Genomic DNA, 26040 nt, shown 5'->3' with positions numbered 1-26040 from the left:
TCATTTGTAAATAAACAAAATATTATACACAATAATAAAATAAAAATTAAAAATATTCATTCTATAAAAATATTATATTTATTTTATTTATATTATTTATTTATTTTATTTATTTTTTGTTTGTACTATTTTAAAATAAATATATATATTAATATATTTTATTTATTTAAAATATATTAAACATTTTTAATGTCTCCCTTAAAATATACTTTAAAAAAGACTGTAAAAAAACATTTTATTGTTTTTACTGTATTATTGATCACTCAAATTCAGCTACAAAACGCAACATGCAGATACAAAAACATCAAAACATTTTTACATTATTGAGCAAAGAGTTACTTAAGTGTTCGTAAAACACCAGGACCAATTCAGGACAGCAGTTTTAACTCATTCAAATATTACTCCATTATATTTGATCCTTCGTGATGGCTTAGATAAATGCTTTTGTGTACAAGCAGGAATTAATATTGTTTGTGCAGGCCGTGTTTTTCCTCGATAAACCCTCCCCATCTAGATGAACAGTGAACTGAAAGCACAATGCTTTGCTCAAAATAGTGCCAACCCTGTCAAATCCTCTTACGCTGAATAACAGCACAGTGTAACTGAGCTCACAGGTATGTACTCTCACTATGAGCTCACCATCTCATCATTTATCGTTCACTCCTTCATTATCCGCATATTTGTTTATCCGTTTGGGAAGGGGATTTATTTCCTGACAATGATTTCTTGGAATTTCAAAGCCAATATTTAGAATAATATCCATTGCCTTGACAGATTTAGCAATAAATCTCAACGAGGATTTTATGTGAAGTGATTTGTTTTCAATATCTAGCTCTGTGAATATGCACATGCAGTTCTTTATGCAAAACAACAAATAAAGTCCTGAGGTCAGAGTTTAGTCTAAACATAACAAAACATTGGGAAACTGTAATGTTTTTCATTTCATATTCCATGTCCATCATTCAGTACAGCTGGTGGTTAAATCTGCTTTATCAAAGGTGCTTGTCGATGAAATGAAACCTTGTCCCGAATCGAGTTCAGTATCCTGGATTTCACCTGGAGTTATGTGTCATTTTGATGGTAATATCCATTTTTAGATTCATGCCAGCTGGATTATCTTGGGTTACAAACGCCACGTCTCATCAGCACACGGCTGTCTAAATGTCTGCAGAACAGGTAGTCTAATCCCAGTTGTGCCTGAATGGTTCTTATCTGTGAGTTTCAGATTTACAATGCATCAGAATGCGAAAGGCTGCAGAGACCAGTGCTGTAAGGTTAGTTTAAAGGAATGTTCTGGGTTCATTACAAAAACTGAAACATTAGGAAGAACAAGACTATTTAAGACTGCAACGCTTTAGTGTCTTTAATATTGGGAAAATGACGCATTAGTGTCATGTTAATATTGGGAAAACAATTCTAGAAGGAGTAAAGTGGAAAAAAGTCTATTATATGTATCATGTAAACGTTTTACAAATGGTATTGGGCTATATTCTGGTGAAAGCTTATTGTGACTATTTTCAATTTCATAAGGTTCCTTTTATGGCATCGATGTTGTAATGTCATTAAAATACATTCACGTAAATAGAGTTAAGCATTCATTTAGTTAAGCGTGAAACGAGATGAAAGCCTGTGTAACCGCTAACGCCGTCAGTACCAGAAGGCGAGCACAGAAACTCCATTGAAAATACAGGGGTAAAATAAATTGTCATATTTTAAAGACATGGCAGGGGAAAATGGAATTTAATGCAGTGCTTCTTGTCCGGTATGAGTCCCACTTTATATCGTATATCAATCAGGAAGTGAACTTCACAGATTTTTAAAGAAATCAAACCTTAAACGTGGTGATTTTATAATGGAAAGACAATTCACCAGAAGCCCTGGGGCTGGCTGGCTGAAAATTAAAAGTGTGTGTGCATATAACCAATTGTAAAAGATTTGTAATATTTTTGTAATCAAATGTAACCAAGGTTATTGTAGTTTTGCTTTTTAAAATTAGTTTTTTATTTAGATACTATTTTTAAATTTGCTGCACATTTCATTTTAGTTTTAGCTTGTTTCTTTCATGTTTTTAATTATCTTTAGTATTTATTTTGTGAATATTTCGATTTAGTATTTTTATTTTTGGTTTCAGTTTTTAGTAATTCTAGTTTAACAGAGTTCATTGAATGTGTCAACTGGCATCAACCTCTTAGTAAAAGATTAAATAATTGTTTGAGATGACACTGTAGGAAGGCAAATTATCATATGCATTTGTTTTAGTAATTAATGTATTGTCATTGTTAATCTATTTTAACTAATGCATTAACTAACATTAACTAATACAACCTTAGTGAAAGTGTTACCAATTTTAGATGTTTTCATTTTTGAAATTAATAGTTTAACACAATTCCATTATAAATTCTGCAGTTTTTGTTTGTTATTGTTGTTTATACCAGAATATTTGTCCTTTTGGATAATTGTCTGTGGTAAAGTACATTAAGACTCGAACACCACAAATAGAACTGACCCTTCACTAAGCCCCGCCCTCCTTAGTTACTGTTGCTACGCCTGTCAAGCTTTTGTGCCTGGCACGTATATTACAATATGTACACGCCGGTGTCAGACAATGCCAGGGATATAATTAGTCATTTTTGTTGAACAGGTGAGATATCCGAGAAAGCTAGACAAAAAAGGACTGTAGTATGCATTACAGGGGTATTTAACAGCTTAGTTTATGCACAGCTGGATAGGTAAAATTTTAAAATAATCTAATAATAACAAATTAAACCATGATTTCTCTTTTTAGCCAAAAAAACTGATAGACTATTGTTGTGCAATGAAATATAGTGCTACTAACTGATGAGGAACCGCACATGGACAGTGCTTCTAAACAATTCATTCACAGAAAGAATATCCAGAAATGATGGATTTTGTGTTGAATATTAGCATCATTGACCCATAAAGTACAGTATCTATAACTGTCAGTTGTTTTGTGTGCTTTTTATACAGTTTCTATTCTGATATGCAGTGAAAAAATTAAATAAGTTGAAATGCAAATCAAAATATAAATAGCAGAAGTGAACAAATAGAATTTCCTACCAGCAAATATTAAAGCAGACACTAACCCGCTATAATGCAGTCACCTAAAACTCCAAAATACAGACGAAAACATCAGTGAATTGTAGCTCTGACATGGGCATGAGGGTTATATATTACTGAAATACATCTGTGGGTGAAGTATATTTATCGCAAGTGCTCAGATTGTGATCACATCTCGGTTTTGTTCTGTTGATATGTAATTTCAAATATTCGTAGCTTAAAACAGATGGAAATATGACTGCTATTAGTTTGACTACTATGGCGAGGGCTTAAACAGAGCAGTGCTCATAATATCGAGCGAAAAAAAGAAAAAGACAGTGGGGAAACATAACCTACTTTGTATTCTTGCAGGAAACAGTTTAGATCTGTTTAGGGTAAGAGGTGTGTGAGTTATTGCTGTCTATCACTGAATGTGTCAGGAATATCGAAAACAAAACCAACTTAACCCTGCTCTTTTAGCGCCCCTCACACAGCTTGATCCATGCTGGCATTTCTCCCCTTGGGTTTTAAGTTTTGAAAAGGGAAAAAGTTCCACCACCCTCTCCAAACTTTTAGGATACCGGGTATCAGATTTGCACAATCCATATGCACAACGCTTTGGCTTGTTTCCCTCGCTCGAAAGCTTGACAGACCGCCTGCGCGTAGCTAAGGTGGCTAAGCCATGATTGGTGTGTGGTGGTTTTCGGGTGTGGCTTAGCAAAGGGTCAATTGAATCTCATTGGAGTTCAAGTCTACAGGAAATAAATACAGGGTTGCAGTACCAGAGTTGGCCACTGTGGTGCAGGCACTCTCAGGTGAGGTCACGGGGGCAAGAACAGGCTTTCCTGTAGCTGCTCGTACCTGTAGGAATGACACAAATTAAGGGAAACATTAATCAACGTCTCTGAAGCATTGCTAGTAGACCTTATTCAGTCTCCTGCTATGATGAGTCCGAAACAAGGTTGAGACAGATAGAAGTAGTCAGATAGATGTCTATGACTGAATGTCGGTGGTCTTTTCACTGTCGTCAAGAAAAATGTGAGTAAATGCTTTGATGTTTGTCAATGCCAGATGATTAGAACACAAAATGCTATGCTACAAACATGTAGCACATTTTACAGTTAGGGGAGACTCCAAACATCCCGAGAGACTAGATGCCTAAATTAACTAAGCAAATGGGTTAAAAATGTTCAGAGACTTAAAATTGTTTGTCGAAAGTTGTCGAATTCAAGCAAACACTGATGGGACCGAATCTCATTTTATTTTACTGATCCTGTTAGTGAAAATCTTGTAATCTATTTAAATTGAACATGTTTACAATTAGTTTGCCCAACTGTAGTTCTACAGTATGTCAATGTTCAAAAAACATGCTTTAAAAATGTAAACATGATTTAAAGTTATAATCAGCACTTATCTTACAGGCTAATATTCAGAAATATTTTACATAGACAAACTGAAAATTAGGTACTATGCCTTATCTAATCTTAACAGTCACTATTTTCCAAAGTTCTTCACCCTGATAAATTTGTGAGATAATATATTTTTGTCGGTTTCGACAGCAAGAAGACTGACATGGAAGTGAATTTCTATCCCTCACAGTCTTTGAAATCATCATGACAGACTGAATGATAGAGCTGTGGGCAAAAACTGGTGAGAAATTGATTATGAGATTTTCAAAATGCACCGATATTCTCTCTATAATAGATTCTGAGCAGCAGATGGCGCTGTATGATTTACAAGCAGCCGTACCCTGCTTGCATCCACTTCCTTATTAATACCACTTGAACCTAAAATAATCATTAATGAAGTTAGAAAAAGTTTAAGCAAATTCTAAGAGTGTTCATAGTGAGCGGTGATTACATTAATCTTGCGGCATAAAAGTCAAAATACATGACTCAGCTGAATGCACAAGAGCTGTTCCTTGTGAGCATTTTGCATTAATTTTCCTTCAACTTAGTCCCTGATTCATCAGGGTTTGCCACAGCAGAATGAACCGCCAAGTATTCCAGCATATGTTTTTTACACAGCGGATAGGAAGCGAGAATGCACAAATTGAGAACTGAGAAGCACACTCAGTCTTATCTGTACCTTAGTAAGTTCAACAGAAGGCAACGTCTCACTTCCAGAATTGGGAGTGTTGGCTATTTTGGGAACGAGGCCTCCAGGTAAAGCTGCTCCACTCAGTCCAGAGGGCTTGGTTTGGGGAGCTGGAGGATTTGTACTGCAGGAGGGTTGAAGGGAGATAGGGCTGTGTGGTCCACTGCTGGAGCCTGATGAAGATCTCCGTCTGATAAATGCTATTTCTACTGTAGGGTCTGGTCTGTGGGGTCAAGTCACATTTACAGTTATACTTGTAAACATTATCGTAGACTCATTATTCAGATGCATTTGTTTTGGATGGAAACAAACTGTTATAATATTTCAAGCATATTTGAATTACGTTGTCATTGTGGAAAGGGTGTGTTCATATGAAAATATCTTAACCTGAGTTTGGTTCGAGTGAGTATGCTTTTGGCTTCTTCATGTGTTACTCCAACAAGTGACTCCTTGTTGATGGATATGAGCTGGTCCCCCGTCTTTAGCCTCCCGTCCTAGAGTCACACAGGGAAAAACATTTTATTTTTACTTCATTGAAATTCAGTCTAGTCCTCTTAATCTTTTACTGGTGTTCAAAAGTTTTGTTTTTGACAGAAGTTTCATAAGCTCTTTCCTAATAAATGTTAATACCTTATTTTAAATGATTTATTAATTTATTATTTATTAATAATTAGAATAGAGTAATGACTAATAAAACTCTATTCTTCAGTGTTACAGGATCCTTCCAAAAAACTATTCTAATTGGTGGTCAAACAATTCTTATTATTAGCAGTGTTAATTAATGTGCTACAAATTTTTTGTGTAAACCTATGAATTCTTCTCTTTAAGAACAGAAAGCTTAAAATAGTAGCATTTATTTGAAATAAAATGTAAAACAGATAACACTGAATAATATTTCACATTTTTTTACTGTCACATGGATCTGCTAATGAAAACAACTGAACAAAAAAGCTAGTCCAATGAAAATAAAATGAAACAACCTTAAAATTTTAGTTAAATTTGCTTGTGAAAACACAAACTGGTTAATTAAAGGTAATAATGTTGTAAATAATTTTGTTTTATGCAAAGTTGCAATGTTTCACTTAATAAAACTTGTATCACCCATGAGTATTCATTTTATTTAGCCTGAATTTTGTTTAGTCGTTGGCTTAACGAACAGCCAAGGAGCACAATTTTATCTAAAAATCTCTTTTAAAATTCTCCTTTCAGTCCCACTGAATAAAAAAGGCCACTCTAAGCTGAAATGGCTTGAAATTGGCTAAATTAACAGCTAATTTACACTTTTAGGTAAACTATTCATAGTTATCTAACTTCACTTTACATTAATTTACTACACTTTAACATTCTTCATTTCATTCACTCTTCACATTCACTACTATAGGGAAATGAATTCCAAACAGCAACAAAAAAAAATCCACGTAGCTTTTTGTCATTAACCAGTTTTCTTCCTAAACTCAAAACATGACAACAACTACAACAACAACAACAACAACAACAACAAATAAGAATAATAAAAAGCAATAATAACAACAATAATATATAATAATAACAACAATAATTTATGAATAATAATAATAATAATAGTAATAATGACATCAATAATATATAAATAATAATAATAATAATAACAATAACAACAACAACAACAACAACAACAACAACAACAACGATTATAAAAACAGTAATAATAATAATAACAATAATATAAATAATAATAATAGTAGTAATAATAATAATAATAATAATAATAATAATAATAATAATAATGTACAAATACTTTTTGGCAGTCGCCTCCTTGAATTATTTCTTGCACGAACACCATTGGCCCCTCTGCACGGTTAGCTCCGCCCCTGATGACCAGGCCTAACCCCGTCCCTTTGGCAACACATATCAGTTGAATCATGCAGTCTCTGTGGAAAGAGAGCCAAACATAAGTGCTTAGATGAACAGCAGAAACAATTAGATTTGAGTGATTAAATTTTTCCCAATAATCATAATTAATCTTTTAGTGGGATTTCGCTCTTACTCAGGCTAAGCCAGGTGTTTTCAGGCTCAAGCTCCTCAATCAGGCCACTGTTAACTGCAATAGTGTGAGAAAGCTGATGGATTCTTTCATATGTTTCAACAGTAAATTTTTTTTAAAGGGGATACTTCTGTATGTCAATATGTGTGTGCCCTGTAATTGAACAAAAAAATTGAGACCCTTCCCAGCTTCCTAAGTTGCCTTTGAAAGCCTGTAGATTTTTAAGCAAATGCCTCAAGGTAAATTTGCTAGGAATTTCAAAAGGATGTGACATTTACAGTATGTGCAAAAGTGCTTGCACATGCAATAAGTTGCTGACTGCAGTTCACTTAGTGGCCACTAGTGTATTAAGAAGGTTTCTGACCTCATTTAGCCCACAAATCTCCAGTGTGTAATTGTAGTTCTTACGTGCAGACTTGTGGAGATGGCGAGTTGATGCAGGCAGTGGTGTACGCTGGGCTTGGTTCTTTAGGACTCAGAAGCAGAGGACTGGTTGATCTGGATGATGAGGAGGAGGACGCCGTGTCTGTCATCTTTCCTAAAGACAAGATATTTGCGTTTTAATTCTTTGTGTGATGATAAGGTGTGTGTAATTTTAAAACAACAGCAAAAAAAAGGTTTAAGACATGCTTTTATTGGTCTTCAACATCAACTTCGATCGATTTATTGCATACTTGCTAAATACTTGGTAAATGATTTTTTGTCTTGTTTTCCCAATGAATAAATAAAAAAACTGCTGATCTCAAACTATTCATTAAACTACTTTTTGTTTTGCAAATTTTGATAAACCTATTGTCTCCAGAATACAATGATGCATTCTCCATAGGACATTTCGGTAAGACTTTATTTTAATGGTCCCTATAGTACATTTTGTTGACTAAAAGTTGCATTGAAACTATATGCCAATTAATTCCCATTTGAGTATTAGTAGACTGTCTGCTTAATATCTGTTGATACTGCTCCTTCAACAGACATTTAACTGACTATAAGAAACTTTGCAAGTACATGTCAACTTACACTAACCCCAACCCTAACCCCAACCTAACAATGTACTTATAATCTAATGAGAATCAGATGGCATGTAGATGCAAAGTAACTTAAATTCAACAAAATGCGTTAAAGGAACCATCAAAATAAAGTGATATACTGACATTTCTATCCATTTCAACATTTTGATCAGTTCCTGCAAGCTCTCAAAACCAGACAAAAGTCATTCACTCCTAAAATGCAGTGTAGTGACACATGTAATGGAAAATACCTGTGGAAACAGAGGTGTCTGATCCAGAACTGGTACTACTGCTGGAGCCATACTTCTCCATTAATTCAGTAAATTCCCTCCTAATAAACAAACACAGACACACACGAAATCAGTCTTATTTAAATTCATCTTTCCTGAAACCGTCATTTTCCAAATATTCAAAACTGGAGAAATTTTCTCCGCTAAATCATGCTTGATTTACATGATTTACTAAATTTCCAAGACAGTCCCTAGTTAGTTAACCTGGCGACTCCCATTAAATGCAACTTCCTCATTAGTCCTCAAAGAAGCTTAGAAGCCCTTAATTAGATTACTGAAGTAATCAGCGATAAATTGGAATCAAAGTTAAGAGCTGGAGCCTTTCCAAATTAGAAATGTGATCTAAGCAGTGGACATTTTTGACATCATATTCTCAGAATCCCGACGCAGTTTGAGGTGATTGATTGCCCATTAATTACGAGTGTAATCCTTTTACACCGTTACAGCTTAAATCCTGACCTCAGCTGGTTCAGCTCAGGGCGCGTATGACAGACATGCGGCCCAAATACGTCAACAGCTGTTCAGCCGGAGTACAAAAGTGCTCATCAGGAAGTCACTGAGACTAGCAAAATGCCAGCTCTATTTAAACAGAGACAGACAGAAAGAACTTGACAACTGCCCAAATCCGAGACCTGTGGCTAAGCAGACAGTGACCAAACAAAACAATCTCAGCATGTGACCTCCAAAAATGATTTAGCATTGAGCATTGGCTATAGCTCAATTCTCTTAAAATGACTTCAACTAAAACAGATAAAGAAAACAAAGACATTAAGAAAAGAACAATTGAAAAAACAAAGCAAGCAGCTAAATTCATCTTTCATGTTCTGGAATTTTGGAAAATATATTGATGTCAAATTTGTTTTATAAAATATAGTCTTTTTATGATATCTCACATTCTTTGGTTGTTGTTGTTTTGTTATTGTTTTTTGATAAACATAATTTGTACATCTTTTGAAAAACCACTGCATCATGAAACATTGATCAGCTTTTTCATTTGAAAGTGAATGTATATGTAAGTAAAATTAATTAATAGTAGAGTAATATTTATTAGGCTCTGGTGTTTGTTTGAAATATGTAGGTCATACAGTTTTTGAGCAGCTATAAATCTAAATTAAAATTCTTACAAATTTTAATTTATTTGTTTACGTTAATTATAATGTAATGTGTTTTAATATATGCTGCTTATAATGTAATGGATTTTTATTTATTGCCTACAACCAAGGCTATTTTCACGGTAAGAACATTTCAATAATAAATATACAATTAAAAACAACAAACAAATGAATACATTAATTAAAAAAGATTTTTAGTGTCAATACAGGATAAAAATTCTACAATTTTCCCAGGTGTCACTTCGTCAAAAATGTCCTCAAGAGAATTAATTTCATAAAAAAGCCTTCTGGAATCATTAAAAGCAGGACAGTCAATCAATTTCAAAAGGAGATTGGGCTTTTTCTGTCACAGCCCCTCGTCTGTGGATTGGTCTTCCTTTACATATCAGGTCATGCTCTTCCTTTGGTGCTTTTAAGTCTCATTTTAAAAAAAATACAATAAAAAAAAAAAAAATCACCTCTTGTTTTAATTGTAAATAATTCATTTTAATTTGTTTTACATGTCTTGTCTGTATATATATACACACACACACACACATATACATACACATATAGTTAAAGTCAGAATTATTAGTCCCCCTTTGATTTTTTTTTCCTTTTTTGTATATTTCCCATATTATGTTTGACAGGACAAGGAAATTTTCACAGCATGTCTGATAATATTTTTTCTTCTGGAGAAAGTCTTATTTTTTTTCATTTCGGCTGGAATAAAAGCAGTTTTTAATTTTTTAAACACCATTTTCAGGACACAATTATTAGCCCTTTAAGCTAATTTTTTTTTCGATTGTCTACAGAACAAACCATTACTTGCATTAACTTGCCTAATTACCCGTAACCTGCCTATTTAACCTAATTAACCTAGTTAAGCCTTTAAATGTCACTTTAAGCTGTATAGAAGTGTTTTTAAAAATATCTAGTAAAATATTTTTTACTGTCATCATGGCAAAGATTGTTGAAAAAAATCTTCTCTCCATTAAATAGAAATTGGGGAAAAAATAAACAGTGTCTAATAATTCTGACTTCAAATGTGTGTGTGTGTGTGTGTGTGTGTGTGTGTGTGTGTGTGTGTGTGTGCGTGTGTGTGTGTGTGTGTGTGTGTGTGTGTGTGTGTGTGTGTGTGTATATATATACATATACACACACACACACAAACACACACACCCACACACGCACACAAGTATTGTATGCTAGTTGTTTTGTAAAGCACTTTGGTCAACATCTGTTGTTTTTAAATATGCTCTATAAATAAAGCAAAAAGCAAAGTCAGGTAAAATGTGTTTTACAGTAAGGGGAATTGAGCAGTACAAACTTAATATCTTATAAAAGTTTCATTTCTTTAAAAATTGATCCAGTTTTGGTGTGATTAACTGTCATGTTTTTGATCAATCAAAAATGAGTAAATCCAGTAACAAATATGATAAAACACAATTTCTTTTTCTCTTTTCATTCAATAAATTTTTTTTTTTGTTTTATAAAAGTTTTATAAAGATTCTTCAGGTCCAAACCTACAGTACCAGATGCAAACATCTAAATAGTATTTTCTTGTTATATCCTTTACAGTGGAATGAACCACTAACTACTCTGGCATATGTTTCATGCAGTGGAGGCCCTTCCAGCCGCAACCCAGCACCATGCTGGGAAACACAGTTCTCATTTAACAAGTGCCAAAATTCTTAATGAAGTGCTAAAGACTATAATGTTCTTAAGTGCATTAAGACTATTCTTAGATGTAAAAAAAATCAAGACGCTCGTGTGTCGTGTGTACTCATCCATTTACAGGATTACGTATATGATGTCCAGCAGAGCACATTCTGTACTTGGCAAGTGTTATTTCTTTTCTCCATTCATGACCCTGGACCACAAAACCAGTCATAAGTGTAAAAGTTTTAAAACTGAGATTGTATACTTTGTTAGAGTAGAACAATATTTGTTTGCGATACAACCATTTTAATATTTTTTAAAAAGTAAATATTGAGAAACTTTCCTTTAAAGTTGTCCAAATTAAGCGCTTAGTTACTAAACAAAAATGTTGTTTTGATACATGGAACATGATCTCTATTTGATATCCCAATGATTTTTGGCATTAAAAAAAGATCATTTCAAACCATACAATCTATTATAATTAACTATATTGAAATAAAATTAATTATATTAAAATATACCTGAGCAACTTGAAGGAACATTCCACTTTTTTTTGGAAATTGGCTCATAATTTCATAGCTTTCATTGTTATTGATTATAATGCCATAATGAGTTTCTATCTATACTGACCTGGAAAATAGCAACTTTTTATTTCCCATCAGTGATGTTTTATGATGTAACCACAGAAGAGTCAGGCTTAAAATAGGAAAATTATCAAACTACTTTTTTGACATGTTTGAGAAAGATGCTAATGGTCTAGTCCGATTCAATGATCTATGCTATGCTAAGCTAAAAACTGCTTTGCTGAATGGATTTAAAAATGGTAAAACTTAACTGACTTAATCACTAACTAAAATGAGCCAATTTCCAAAAAAGAAGAGTATTCCTTTAAGTCGGGTTTTGGGGTCCAAAGTCATACATAATTAGGATAAAATATCACAATTTTTATTAATCATCTTACCTGGAAGCGTCGTCACGTACTATCAGTAAAGACATGTGATTTGTAGAAGATGCCATTCGAAGAACCTCCACTGCCCTAGTAAAACATCACATATACAGTTGAAGTTAAATATTTCAGAGCAAGGAACTTTTCACAGTATTTCCTATTTTTCTTCTGGAGAAAGTCTTATTAATTTTATTTCGGCTAAAATAAAAGCAATTAAATTTTTTTAAACCATTTTTAGGTCAATATTATTATCTCTTTTAAGCAATATCGTTTTCAATTGTCTACAAAACATACCACAGTTATACAATGTTTTGCCTAATTACACTAATTTGATGAATTAACCGAATTAACCTAGTTAAGCCTTTAAACAGCACTTTAAGCATTAAGCATATCTTGAAAAATATCTATAATAAAAAATATTATGTACTGTCATCATGGCAAAGATTAAAGAAATCAATTATGAGAAATTAGTTACTAAAGCTATTATGTTTAAAAAATGTTTTTTTAAAGTTCTTTCCATTAAACAGAAATAGGGGAAACATTCACAGGGGGGGGGGGGGGGGGGGGGGGGGGTTGGGGTGCTAAAAATTTAGGAGGGCTTATAATTCTTGACTTCAACTGTATTTCTCAGTTCAATTCAGTTATTTTAATATACTTCAGGCATGTTGTAATTTATGCTCATAGTAAACAATCCAAAATACATTACTTTTCATTCGTAACACCCCGTAAATTCATGTTGTTGACATCTAAAATGAGGTCCCCTGGTCTGATACGCCCTGAAAGACAGAAAGGGACACCATCCATCAACCCCAGAATCTGAATAGACATATTCACTAGAGATTTTGGGAGAAAGAACATACCGTCCTGTGCCGCGACGCCACCTGGCAAAACCCGTTTAATGAAAATGCCGAACTCTTCACCGCTCTGTCCCCTGTAGCCCCCAATAATCTTCACGCCTATCAAATTGAGAACAAGGTTTTTTGGATTAATGGGTATGACAGGACAAACTGTGCACCGAAATGCCTCAAAGCAATGGATATTCTAGAAAATATTATTATAAACTCACCAAGTCCTTTTTTACAGTCTGTAAACTCTAGTCTTTCCACAGCACGGTTGATGCCATGGGGTCCCATTATTGTCCTGAAAAAAAAGAAAAGAAATTCTTTTACGTATCGGTACAAGATATTATCATAAATGGAAACAAGATTTTCAAACGAATGTTCCAGACTGTTTTTTTAAAAACACAGATTATCGAATGGATAGTAATAATGCGGTTGACCCTCTGATGCATGAATTATTAAATCCCAGAGGAAAGAATATAATCATTGCTCATCTTTTTTGTTCCTCCAAAATGGATGCATATTGAGAGATTTATTACAACAGAGGATAATGGTAAGTGCTGCAGAACCAAAAAGACATTTATTTAGGAGGAATAAAGTAAAGAATTCTAAAAAATAATAATAAATTTGCATGTAAAATTGCACCTCGGTGTTTTAAATTGATGTAAAAGGTATTTACTATAATCATTCAGTAGGTCAAACCACTTATAGAATATAGAAACATGAATGTATGAATTCAATGCGGCTGGAAGGGCATTCGCCGCAAAACATATGGCAGAGTAATTGGCGGCTCATTCCCCTGTGGCAACCCCTGATAAAACAGGGACTAAGCCAAAGAAAAGAGAGTGAGTGAATCCAATATTGGCTTTAAAAATGTAAAAGAAATTACGGTAAACAATAGTAGTTGAATCAATGATTTATCATAATGCAAAATAGAGAAGAGAAAAAGCTTATTCAGAAAGTAGGTTACTATGCTTGTATATTAAAAATCACAAAATGTAGGTAAATAAACCGTAGGTAAACAACTAAAGCACCTAATGATAATTCCTTTATATAAAGAGGGCATATATGCAGTCTAATCTCCATTGTATTTAATCCCCATAACAGACCAAAGCAAACAAATACGATGCTTTACTTGAAACTAGGACATCAAGTGAGATGCTAATAAAACTATGAAATTGTTCCTATTTATGAGACAAACATCATTCAATATTTTCATTGTATTTATGTTGTCTTTTCATTCAAATATTATTAAGTATCATTTTCTTTTTTGTGCATCACTATGTGTAAAAACGGTGGTAACTCTTTTCAATAAAGCTCCATTGGTTAGCATCAGTTAACGGATTTACTAGTATTAACAAAATCATTTTAATGTTAGTTTAAATAATTGTTCTGATGTATTAAATATTAACTGATACAACTTTTTATGTTAGTAATATATTAGTAAATGTTAAAATTAACATTATGATTAATAAATGCTTTAGAACTATTCATTCTTTTATTCATTCGCACTAATATTTATTCTACATTTTTTAATTAGAGGTTTCAAATCTGACAAATATTTTTTCACTTAAGATTTATTGAAAAGGCAATTGCTATTCAGAAGACAGTCTGACCCCTGCAAAAACACACTGCACAAAAATAAAACAAAACAAATCACAGAATACAGCTGAAATGAGCGTGCGTTATAACATTTTAAGAATCTAAACATGAGAAAATGTATTGCATTTATTCATATGGTAGTCACTGAGGCCCTAAACATAAGATAACGTACTATTACATTGATAAATATAATCAATAAATCAGAAAATAAAAATCAGTAATAAAAGGAATGGTTAAAATGTAGGTTTATGTTTTCCAATCAGATTGTAGCATAACAAAGGTATTTTAAAGAGCAACAAATGAATAATATTAAGCATAATTAAGAGACCATTTGAAAAAAGATCAGTTTTTTTAATTTACGATTTATAAGCATGGGATTGAGTATACTTTATTCTGTATTCTTCCAAATTTAAAACATTTTAAATATTTTTAAAGAGGGAGAAATTAATAATATTAAAGACAATTAGGAGACCATTTGAAAATGATTATAGTTTCTCTGGATTTCCAATTAATTAGCATGGGTTTGAGTAAAAGAAATGCTTTATTCTGTGTTATTCTAAATTGAAAATCTAAAAGTTGTCATTTAGTGCACAAAATAACAGTTGGTAAAAAAGTTGTCTCGTTTTCAGATGTTTAGATACATTTTAGAGCACAATACCAACCTCAGAAATCAATATTCTTTCAACCAAAACAAATGAAAATGTTTGCTATGTTCTTCCATTTTCTGCAAAAAAAGCCCATATTTTATTCATAAATATTCCTCTTTCCAGCGCAATGCTTATGCTAAAGTTGTTAAAACGTGCCAAAGTCATAAACAGCAAACATTAGCCAAATACATAACTGTGCTCCTGAAACAGATGGTGTTTCACCTTCAGGATTTCTAATCTCAAAACCAAAGTGCTGTTTTCGTTTGGTTGAGTTCATGTGGCGGTCAGCGTGAGCCGAACAGGATGAAAAGGACAAATGCTTACACTTCTAACTAGCGATGTATTTAACCTGATTCCCATCTCGGCAATTAGTGTTCTTTGTTATGTCCTCTCCTAGACTGTAAACAATGCCCTTTAATCTCTGCCACATTAAAAACAACAAGAAGAATAAGAACTAGATTGAGGATAACAATAATCTTCCCCTTTGCTGCAGCAGGCAGATCTGGCATGTTTATTTACATCTCAAAACACCCATGCGTGCCTTTTTCTGCTTATACATGCAATTATGAAGCACGAAAGGATTTGTGCTGTTAACGAGTCACCCTCAGATAGAGCGTGTGAGATTGTGTTACAAAAGATCCAGCATTAAACTGATCACTTAATTCTACCTAATCTGTCTTACCTTGCTCAAGCCATGTAAGGATATGCACTCAAGTGACTGCAGCCAAACCATCCTCTCTAGGGTGCATCCTATTTGCCTTGCTCTAAGTTTCCACATCCTGACACACAACGATGATAATGAACTCAAAAACGACAAGTTCTTAAAGAATGTAAAATACATGGCGGTGATGTTAATGAGCAGCTCACTGAAAGCAATCTTATATGGACATACTGTACACATGCATGTATTATATGTAAACAGAATATTAGCATGTGCTGAAATGTAAGCTGTACAAGCAGAAACATAAATAAGGATACAAGTGAGCATTAGCATTTGCTTAATCTACAGTCACAGAAAACAAGCAGATAAATGGCATTTCCTACCAGTAGAGGAGTGAAAGACCGTCAAAGTGTTCTGCCTCCACGGATTGTGGAAGCAGTGCCATCGCAGGTTCGCAAGCGACTGATGAGCTACAGTGAAGTCGACGATATCACTAGGTTGGGTGGGGAAAAAACAGTGGTTCAAATCAGGTCAGTCTCGATGACCGAGAGACAGCAATCTAGCCAGACAGTAACAGACACACTCCTACCTATTCACTAATCTCTCCTGATACCCCGCAGTCACATGGTTTGCCTCACCTCTCTCTGCGCTGTCACAGCTGATGAGGATTCTGTCTCTCCGGAGGCAGGAAAGCTCAAAACTTGACACCGCGGCGTGATGTGGAACAAGGGGACGCGAGTCTGACGGCATGATTTTGATGTAGGGATGCTGAATCTTGTCAGGGTCAAATCTATTTAAAGGGATAAGAGAATAAAGAAGCATGCGTTAGCTTGGTATGCCGAAATGCAAGACTTATATCAAAAATATGAGCTAAATAGAAAGTTTTAAAGGGATATTTTTTTAATAGAATAAATATATTAACAGCTCTAGAGACTTTTCCAGTGAAATAAAATGTCTATAAAATTGTATGGAAAAAAAACAAAATCAAATAACCAGTGTACACTTGAGTACAAAAGTGTAGTCAGTACTTTAACTTTTAAAAGAGTCGATTTAAACATGAGTACTTTTGCCATTTTTGCTCACTTTTGATCAAGAAAAGTATATTTAAAACTGAATTTAAAGCATGTGTTAGCTTTGTATGCATAAATACAAGACTCGTAAAGAAGACCTTGTCTAAATTTTAGCTAAATAGAAAGTTTTAAAGGGATAGTTTATTTAAAAAAAAAAAAAATTGTCATGATCATTTACTCACATTCCTAAACTATTTGAGTTTCTTTTTTCTGTTGAACACAAGGGAAAATATTTTGACTAAAGCAGGAAACCTGTAACCATTCACTTCTATAGTATTTGTTTTTTCTACTATGAATGTCAATAGTTTTCAGCTTTCATCAAAATATCTTATGTTGTGTTCAACTCAAACTGTTTAGGAACAATGAAGTGTGAGTAAACAGTTCTGAGAAAGAAATAATCATAATTTTTTAATAAACTGTCCCTTTAAAACTTTATATTTAGCTCATATTTTAGACAAATTCAATACGAGTATTTATGCATTTATGAATATAAAAGGTATAAAACACTTGAGGAGGATTAAATAGTGAGTACAATTTCTTTTTTGGGGGAAACTGTGCCTTTAAGAACATAATGACTACAAGCAGCAATTACACATAAGCTACAGTTGAAATAAATCTTTTTCTTTTTTTTTTAAATAATATAATCTTTTAACCCTTTTGGAACCTTAATCCTCCTCGAATGCCACCAAAGCGCAAGTGAGCTTAAATAGTGGTGTTTAGCTATAGTGACCAGGAGGAGGTGCTTTGTCTTAATCACATTTGAGACCACTCTGATATATATTGTATTAATATAGATTATTGATTATGATTACTGCTAGATAGGGGATAATTGTTTTATCAATACTATTTTTATTTTTATATATTTAGCTGAAAGTTTTGAATTTTTACCTTTACTGATTGACCTCAGTCATTTAAATTCATAACCAGATGAAACAATACTTATATATTTACCTTAATTAATTAAAATAATACATTTTAATTGATTTTACTGGTCATAAACAAACTCAACATGCTGTTGAAGTTTTAGAAATGGAATGAAATTTTCAATTTTACTGCTATCACAAATATCCTTTAGAAAGTTAATTCTAATTATGATATTGGTGCTCGATCATTAATAATTGTTTTCCTGTTATCAATAATACAGCAAGCTGAAAAAATAAATAAATAAATAAATAAAATAAAATATCGCAATTATTCTGCTCACTGTGGAAGGATGCATGTGGAAACGGTGTGCCAGGTCTCTCTCCTTTAATCCAACAGACAGGTAGACAAGGAAAAGAAAAAACTTATCAATTGGCTGCAGCAGCTGACTCTGGAGAGGTAAAACATGCGTGAAAGGTAAGTTTGTATAAGAACATATTGAAGTCAAAATCAGCTTTATATGCGTATATAAACGTGTACATATAGATGTGTGTGTATGTGTGTATATATATATATATATATATATATATATATATATATATGTGTGTGTGTGTGTGTGTGTGTGTGCGTGTGTATGCATGTATGTGTGTGTACAGTCATGCTTACTGTGTGCACATAACCTACCTCTGATGGTGGCAGTATATCCATGACGTCTTCATGCTTTCTAGCAGCAGATTTAGCCCTGGACACACGAATGATTTTGTGAATGGATGGCTCGATTAGCCACCAGAATGACATCAGGTGACGGGAGGTGGGGAACCTATAAGCAGAAGTGTTACTACATTTACAAATTGTTTACATGTTTCCGTGCTAGTAATGCAGGCACGTGTATCTAAAAATTTGTATATATAATCACATCTAATCCTAAAATTCTTCCAATCTTTAGACTTACCATGTGTAAATCCTGATGTCCTCATCTGAGCCAGCAAACCGTTCCAATCCAAAATCACACTGAACGTGTAATTCTTGTAGCTGTTTTTTCAGCTCATCCACTTCATTAGAAAGTTCTTCTATTTTAGCACATGCTGCGGAATGCTACAGTAATCATGATCCATCGTAACATCCATGGGTGTGGGTTCGACGGAAACCACTTCAGCAGGCCTCTCTCTCCTCTCCCACACACTGGACCGCGATGCTTTAACTGCATAATCATTCCAGGCAAACGCACTGGCACAGCGCCAGTTACTAACTGTCTCTGAAATCTTTTATAAACACACTTTTTTCTGAACATTTTCTCCCAACTTCACAACAATGGCCGACAAAAAGGAACTAAGCGGGCCCTATTACTTCAAGGCGGAACTACGTCACGAGTCTGCGCAGACCTAAAAAATACATGTACACCCGCGTGTTGTTGGTTACGTTTGTAATTTTGGATGTCATGTTTGAATCGTATATTTGCTGTTCTTTAATAAAAAAAAAAAATACATGTACACCCGCAAAAAAAAAAAAAAAAAAAAAAAAAAAAATACATGTACACCCGCACATTCGTATTATATACCTATTATAAATATATAATTGTATAATCTAACTTTTGAAATCAGTCCTGTAACCTACATGTCTATTTTGCTGTGAGAATATTGAGGAAAGTTTTGGATTTAAATATCGATTAAGCCGCTTCTTGAACGTCATAATTAATAACTCAAGTAAGACCTTAAGACAGATTAATAATATTAAATGCATATTATATGTTTTGTGATAATCATATTTTCACTCATCAACGAGCACGTACTGTACCTCAAACTAGGCCCGTTCATGCAGAACCAGCCGGAACTGTAGCAGTAGTGGCTTTTTGTATCCGGGGAAGACAAGTCTGTTGCACCAAAAGGTTAGCGTTGATGTTTTGTAACATGCTGTTGAAGGGTGACAGTATATGGACATAATCGCATACTTTGAGTCAGGTAAGTCTACATCATCTGTTTGGGAAGTCATATTAATTGAAGTTTGACTAGCTCACCGTAAAAATACTAAGCAATGTCGATGACTTGTTAACAGAATGAATGAGCCTATTAGCATTTTCATTTTTTGTCATTGATTAAAGCTGTACTGTAACTCTTTCATGTTTATTTATTTGCTTATTTAAATAATTAAATACAGCTTTATGTTTGTCGATTAACGTAGTAACAAATAAAGTAATATTATGCTGTAAATTTTTGCATCTTGCTTTATAATGCTGTAAGTTTATCTTTACATACTACAATTAAAAAGTTTGGGGTCAGTTTTTCGTCAAGTCTGTATTTATTTGATTGAAAATAAGGAAGTAAAGTTTTTTTTGAGTACAAAATGCAAAGCTGAATTGGCCATTCCTGCAGTGTTTAATCTTTTCTGAACCTTCAGAAACATCTGAAAATTATTCTTTATTCATTCTTTATTTTACTCCATGTAATACTAAGGCGTTGCAAAAATATCTTAAATTTACAGTTGAGTGTTTTATATTTCCTCTGCATTTGAATTATAGATAAAAAAAGCTATTTAAAAAATCGAACTTTATTCACCATTTCTAAGGCAGAGCTATGTTAACAGTTATATATTCATATGTAGATATAACATGAAATATATATATCTAGGCATGTGTGTGTGTGTGTATATATATATATATATATGAATATATATATATATATATATATATATATATATATATATGAATATATATATATATATATATATATATATATATATATATATATATATATATATATATATATATATATATATATATATGAATATATATATATATATATATATATATATATATATATATATATATATATATATATATATAAGTGTGTGTGTATATCAGGGCTGCACAATTTATCGTTTCCACATTGATACTGCAATGTGCGCATCGGCAATAGTCACATCGCAAGATATGCAATGTTTAGTCTGATTTATAGCTGAGCAACAGAAAACATCTTATTTATTTTTGACACTGCTAAGTTAATAGAATTAAAGTCATTTGCATGTGTTTTTAAGGCCTTTGACTGAGCATTTCAAGAGAGTTTATGTAGGAAAAAAAGTATGTTTGGAGGTGTACCAAAGATTAATTGTTTTTAATAATTCATATTATTTATGCAACAAAAGAGAAAAATTGTCCAAATATCTACATTTCAAGGCAAAAATATTTCACTTGCCCCACTGGCAAAATAATATTTGTTCTTGACCTACAAAAATGTTTAGATATTTAGACAAGAAACAAGCACATTTTTTGCATTGTGATTATTCAATTTCTGTACCTGAATGCTGTTAGACTCTCCAGAAAACCATCAAATAGAGCTATTTAAACTGTCATGTGAAACTGTAATTATTAAGCAATATTTATTGCAAGAAAGTAAAATATTGCCTTTAGGTCGCGTGTGGAATCTGTTTGTTGTGGTTCTTATTTGTGATTTGCAGAGACTGCATGATTGCTGATTTATGGGTGGGTCATCTCACTTGAGACCCATTATGTGGTGCCTATAAAGAGTCCAACATTTAAAACGAGAAGAGAACTCTGTTAGCCAGACCGCCCAGCCTGGTGTTTTGGCTTTATTTTAGTTTGTTTTGAATCATGAGCTCAGTTTACTTTCATGCACATGCTTTTCACTACTGATTTACATTTACAGTATCCTGACTTTGATTGCTTTAAATACTTTTGTTAATTTTTATTTTTGGTTTGTATTGTCTCTTTAATGTTACAATTTTGAGCCGGTTGTAACAATTGCATTATCAGAATCCAAAATTGGATTTTTCCAATATTGTGCAGCCCTAATATATATGTTTTTATCCAATGTTATTGTATCATCAGAATCTTATACCAGTCCATGCATCTATCTATCTATCTATCTATCTATCTATCTATCTATCTATCTATCTATCTATCTATCTATCTATCTATCTATCTATCTATCTATCTATCTATCTATCTATCTATCTATCTATCTATCTACATGCATAGACTGGTATAAGATTCTGACGGTATGATAACCTTGGATAAAAATGTCATGGTATTGTAATTACTGCTCTAAAATACGTTGTTTTTAAATGGCTGGGTAAAAAAAACATCAACATTTTTCCCCATTAAACACTATATTTTATTTTAAGAAACATCTCAAATATTTTGGAACAGTAGCTTTTGATGTTGAGGGTCCTTTTCAGAGATACTATTGAAAACGAAATAAAATAGTCGTAAAAATCATGTAAATAAAAAAATAACTTGCATATACTGTAGGAGTGGTATAACAAGTTTGGGTGTTTTAAAACCTTGACTTTTCCAAACTATGGTAAACCTTAAACAGTTATCATCCCATGCCTAAAGCTGCGGTCACACTGGGCCTTTCCTCTTATAGACTTCCATTCATACGCACGCGTATGCGTCAGACCGGAAACGCAGGGTCATGCGTCAAGTTTCGCAAGTTGCTGCAGTGCAAAGTTCAAGCTTGGTGAACTGACCTGCAAAATCGCATAACTTGACTGCGTGAGACCAATCGGGGATCAAAACATGACCTCTCTGGGCAGAAATTTAAAACATGGAGTAATCGCTCGCTTTTTTAAATGTATAATCATTTTATTTAATCCCGCCCCTTTTCGCAGTGCCACACGACAGAATTTCGCACACACAAAGCCCAGTGTGACCGTAGCTTCAGTTTTTGTTAATTGCTACTGCTATGTTTATTGCTTATTTGTTCTGCTCTTTTAAAAAAATCTTGTCAATTAATGCATTAAATCCCGTCTTCTAAATTATTTGGAGATTTATTTATCTTTATTTGGACATTCTGCAATTTTACAACTTCTTATTTTTATCATATATCATTTACTAGACCTTCTTCACTCTGGTTATGAACTGATCACACAGTCTGTGTAATATAATTTATATTGTTGGCTTTAGGTGAAACGCACCTGTTTTGAAGAGGATTTCACTTGCTCTCTAGGATTATGCTGTCACCGCTCCTCCGTGGGTGCACTGCAAAGCACTATATACAAGCACTTTCTAGCACTCGATTGTGCATTGATTGTTGCACCATCAGAAGACTAGCCACGTCCAGCAGCCAGCAGTTTCTCAGGAGGACCACACAGCGATTCCTCAACCAGTCACGAGGAGCCAAAACTCATAAGAGGAAACATCAGAGCCAGGAAGATGACTGGAAGAAAAAAAACAAGACCATCCTTACATATATCGCAGCTGCTGGAGTGGGAATGATTGGCATGTCATATGCTGCTGTTCCACTCTACAGACTGTACTGTCAGGTCGGTATGACACCGGCAATCTCAAGGACATTTTTTTTGTGGTGGAATCGTAGTATTACAATAATATGGTTCTCTCTTCAGGCTACAGGGTTGGGCGGCGCAGCAGTAGCAGGACACGACACTGAGCAAGTGGCAACTATGAAGCCTGTCAGGGATCGTATCATTAAAGTGACATTCAACGCAGACACGCACGCCAGCATACAATGGAACTTTCGTCCACAGCAGTCAGAGATTTATGTAAGATTATAGCTATTCTTTTGTGATCCATTTGTGTGGGATCTTGATTCAGTGTAAATAAATTACAATTAAGTTATATTTCCATTACATCTGAAATATGGAAAAAAGTTTGTTTACAGTTTTTCTCTGTCGCTTTGGTACATTTCTCAGATCAGAATTTAAATTTGCAAAACAGCAAGTGCATTTCTCAAAATAGTGTGTTCAAATAGCAAAACCTTTTCTTGCTCAAATTCATGTTCATCTCTTAAAGTGAAGTTTATTTATAAACTAATTTCGAGAGGTTCAAGTGCTTATGATTGTTCTCAGCTGGTTCCACATCAGCTCACAATTGATTCTCTAATTAGATGGTTCCTAACTTGCTATAAATAACCAGAGTTTTCTTATCTCAATATCTTCGTCTTGAAGAATCCCCCCATCCACCTCTACTCCCTCTCCTTTCCAGACGGGCAACACGGTGGCAAAAGTGGTTAGCACTGTTACCTCACAGCAAGAATGTCTCCGGTTTAAGTCCCAATAAAAACCAGTTGACATTTCTGTGTGGAGTTTACTCATTCTCTCTGTGCTCATGTGGGTTTTCCCCGGGTTCTCCGGTTTCTTCCAACAGTCCAAAAACACCCAATCGAAGTAAATTGAACATGCCAAATTGATATCATAGCCAAACTCTTAGTGAGTACACCTCTCCTCAGCCATTCTATATCTGTCACTATTTTTGTAAACAATTTTATAAACATTATTTATTAAATACACATTTATATGGGTTAAAAAACACATGCATTTATTAATAATATGTATACTGGATACCTATTAAAGGATCTTAAAAAGGAACTAAGAAATGTCCTTTTCACAGTCCCCTCCACTTGTCTGTGCTCGATGGGACACCGGGCTTTCTCTTAACCTAGCTCTGAGGTTTTGGAACTCTCTCCCCTATATTATTAGACACGCTGAATCTTTTAGATTGTTTAAATCATCCTTGAAAACACACTACTTTACACTCGCCTATTTGTGAGATGTGTATTGTTGTTTTGTTTTATGGTTACATATTTGAATGTTTTATTTTGAATGTTTCAATTTTACTGTTACTGCAAACTGTTTTTAAATCTGTACCTTTTTTGTGTAAAGCACCTTGAGAATTTAGTTTTAAAGGCGCCTTATAAAATAATGTATTATTGTTATTATTATTATTATTATTATTATTATTAACACAAAGATCTGCAAATATTACATTTCAATAAAGCTATACAGTATACATTATTTTTCTGCCAATACTAAATACTTTAATAATATAAATTTATCATGTAAAACATTGACTGTGTGGTGTCAAAATGTACTTCTATTCAGCTTTACATAAGCATCATGCTTACTTTGTTTGAACATGTTTTCAGGTTGTACCAGGAGAGACGGCTCTTGCTTTTTATAAAGCACGGAATCCCACCGACAAGCCAGTGATAGGCATTTCTACATACAATGTTGTACCTTTTGAGGCTGGACAATATTTTAATAAGATACAGGTACATGTGGTGCATTTAAATAAATCCATACTGACATTTCTATAATGATTACAAATGTTTTCCACGTGCTACCATCTGAGCTCATTAAATAGTATTAAATTCTAATACACAGCATCTTTTCTCTTTCAGTGTTTTTGTTTTGAGGAACAGAGGTTAAACCCACATGAGGAGGTGGACATGCCTGTGTTCTTCTACATCGACCCAGAGTTTGATGAAGACCCCCGGATGGCGCGAGTTGATACTATTATACTCTCTTATACCTTTTTTGAAGCCAAAGAGGGACAACATTTACCCCTCCCAGGGTATAGTTAATTATAAATTTTTTCACAGACTTTTGATTACAATTTATTTTACGAAAGTGTATTATGTAACACATTTGGAAATGATTATTGCTTACATTGTCACATGTCACTTCAATGTCTTTAAATGATTGTACCAAAATGGAAGCATAATGAAGGCCATTATGAAGCCACTGATCATGCCTGTGAATTTTGTGGTTTAAACTATAACATATTGGTTATATTTATACACCATAAGATATAAAACAGCATTTTAGTATCAACCATCTAACAACTGTACTGTAGATGCTGCAAATTACTTTCAAGTTAGTCAAGTGCGACTTGTTTGGCTTACTCTGGAGTAACACTAGAGGGCAGCATCTGCACACACTATTGAAAGGCATGACAAGCAAGGCATTTACAAATGAACAAATGCTTTGTGATGTTTATATTTATTTTTAGTTAATCTAACTGGACAAGATTAGTATGTGCTTTTTGATATCATACAGCTGTAGCAGTTTAAATAAAGTACTAAGTGGTGCTTCATTGAACACTGTAGCCCAACAAAATCATGCTCAGACATGTTGCTTCAGTTTAGATCGTATCTAATCAAGTCCAACAAGTTACAAAATGAGAAAAGTGATATTAAGGTAAAGAGACAAAGATCTAGCAACCAAATCATACTAAATGACATCCTGAAGATATGAAATTTAATTAATATTAATAAAGTTGTGTTATGAAATTGCTCGTTTAATCTTAATATGAGAACTTTTTGGGGTATTTTATTTCAATTCTTTGAGACACTATAATGTCATATTAATTTTAAAATCTATTTTGTTTGTCAATTATAATGTTCTCTGTGTGTGGTGTGTAGAGAGAGCGAT

At 33.5% G+C, this 26040-nt stretch overlaps 2 protein-coding genes across 3 annotated transcripts in view; one reads left to right on the top strand and one right to left on the bottom strand.

Moving 5' to 3' along the window:
- The window catches only part of stxbp4 (syntaxin binding protein 4), a 66984-nt gene extending 50581 nt beyond the window's left edge, over positions 1-16403 (bottom strand). Inside the window, exons 1-11 of the mRNA XM_056470129.1 lie at positions 16306-16403; positions 13240-13313; positions 13034-13129; positions 12880-12949; positions 12189-12263; positions 8436-8515; positions 7586-7715; positions 6932-7064; positions 5542-5648; positions 5146-5377; positions 3840-3918 (exon numbers count right to left, since the gene is read on the bottom strand). Of these exons, the coding sequence (XP_056326104.1) occupies positions 3840-3918; positions 5146-5377; positions 5542-5648; positions 6932-7064; positions 7586-7715; positions 8436-8515; positions 12189-12263; positions 12880-12949; positions 13034-13129; positions 13240-13313; positions 16306-16367 (1138 nt within the window). The 5' untranslated portion in view covers positions 16368-16403. The remainder of the gene's footprint in view (positions 1-3839; positions 3919-5145; positions 5378-5541; positions 5649-6931; positions 7065-7585; positions 7716-8435; positions 8516-12188; positions 12264-12879; positions 12950-13033; positions 13130-13239; positions 13314-16305) is intronic.
- A 3320-nt stretch (positions 16404-19723) lies between these two features.
- Positions 19724-25354, top strand: LOC130238447 (cytochrome c oxidase assembly protein COX11, mitochondrial). Of its 2 annotated transcripts, none has more exons than XM_056469472.1 (5): positions 19724-19811; positions 22818-23133; positions 23215-23370; positions 24753-24878; positions 25008-25354. In XM_056469472.1, the coding sequence occupies exons 2-5, from the start codon at positions 22822-22824 to the stop codon at positions 25188-25190; spliced, it is 777 nt and encodes a 258-aa protein (XP_056325447.1). In that variant the 5' UTR covers positions 19724-19811; positions 22818-22821; the 3' UTR covers positions 25191-25354. The 2 variants fall into 2 exon arrangements, with proteins under 2 accessions (XP_056325447.1, XP_056325446.1); XM_056469471.1 differs by having other exon boundaries at positions 22775-23133.
- Positions 25355-26040: the final 686 nt, after the last annotated feature.

The sequence above is a fragment of the Danio aesculapii genome, chromosome 12, assembly GCF_903798145.1.
Source record: "Danio aesculapii chromosome 12, fDanAes4.1, whole genome shotgun sequence".
Lineage (NCBI taxonomy): Eukaryota > Metazoa > Chordata > Actinopteri > Cypriniformes > Danionidae > Danio > Danio aesculapii.
Note: the sequence above shows the minus strand (reverse complement) of the source record. Positions and strands in the feature narration are given on the sequence as shown.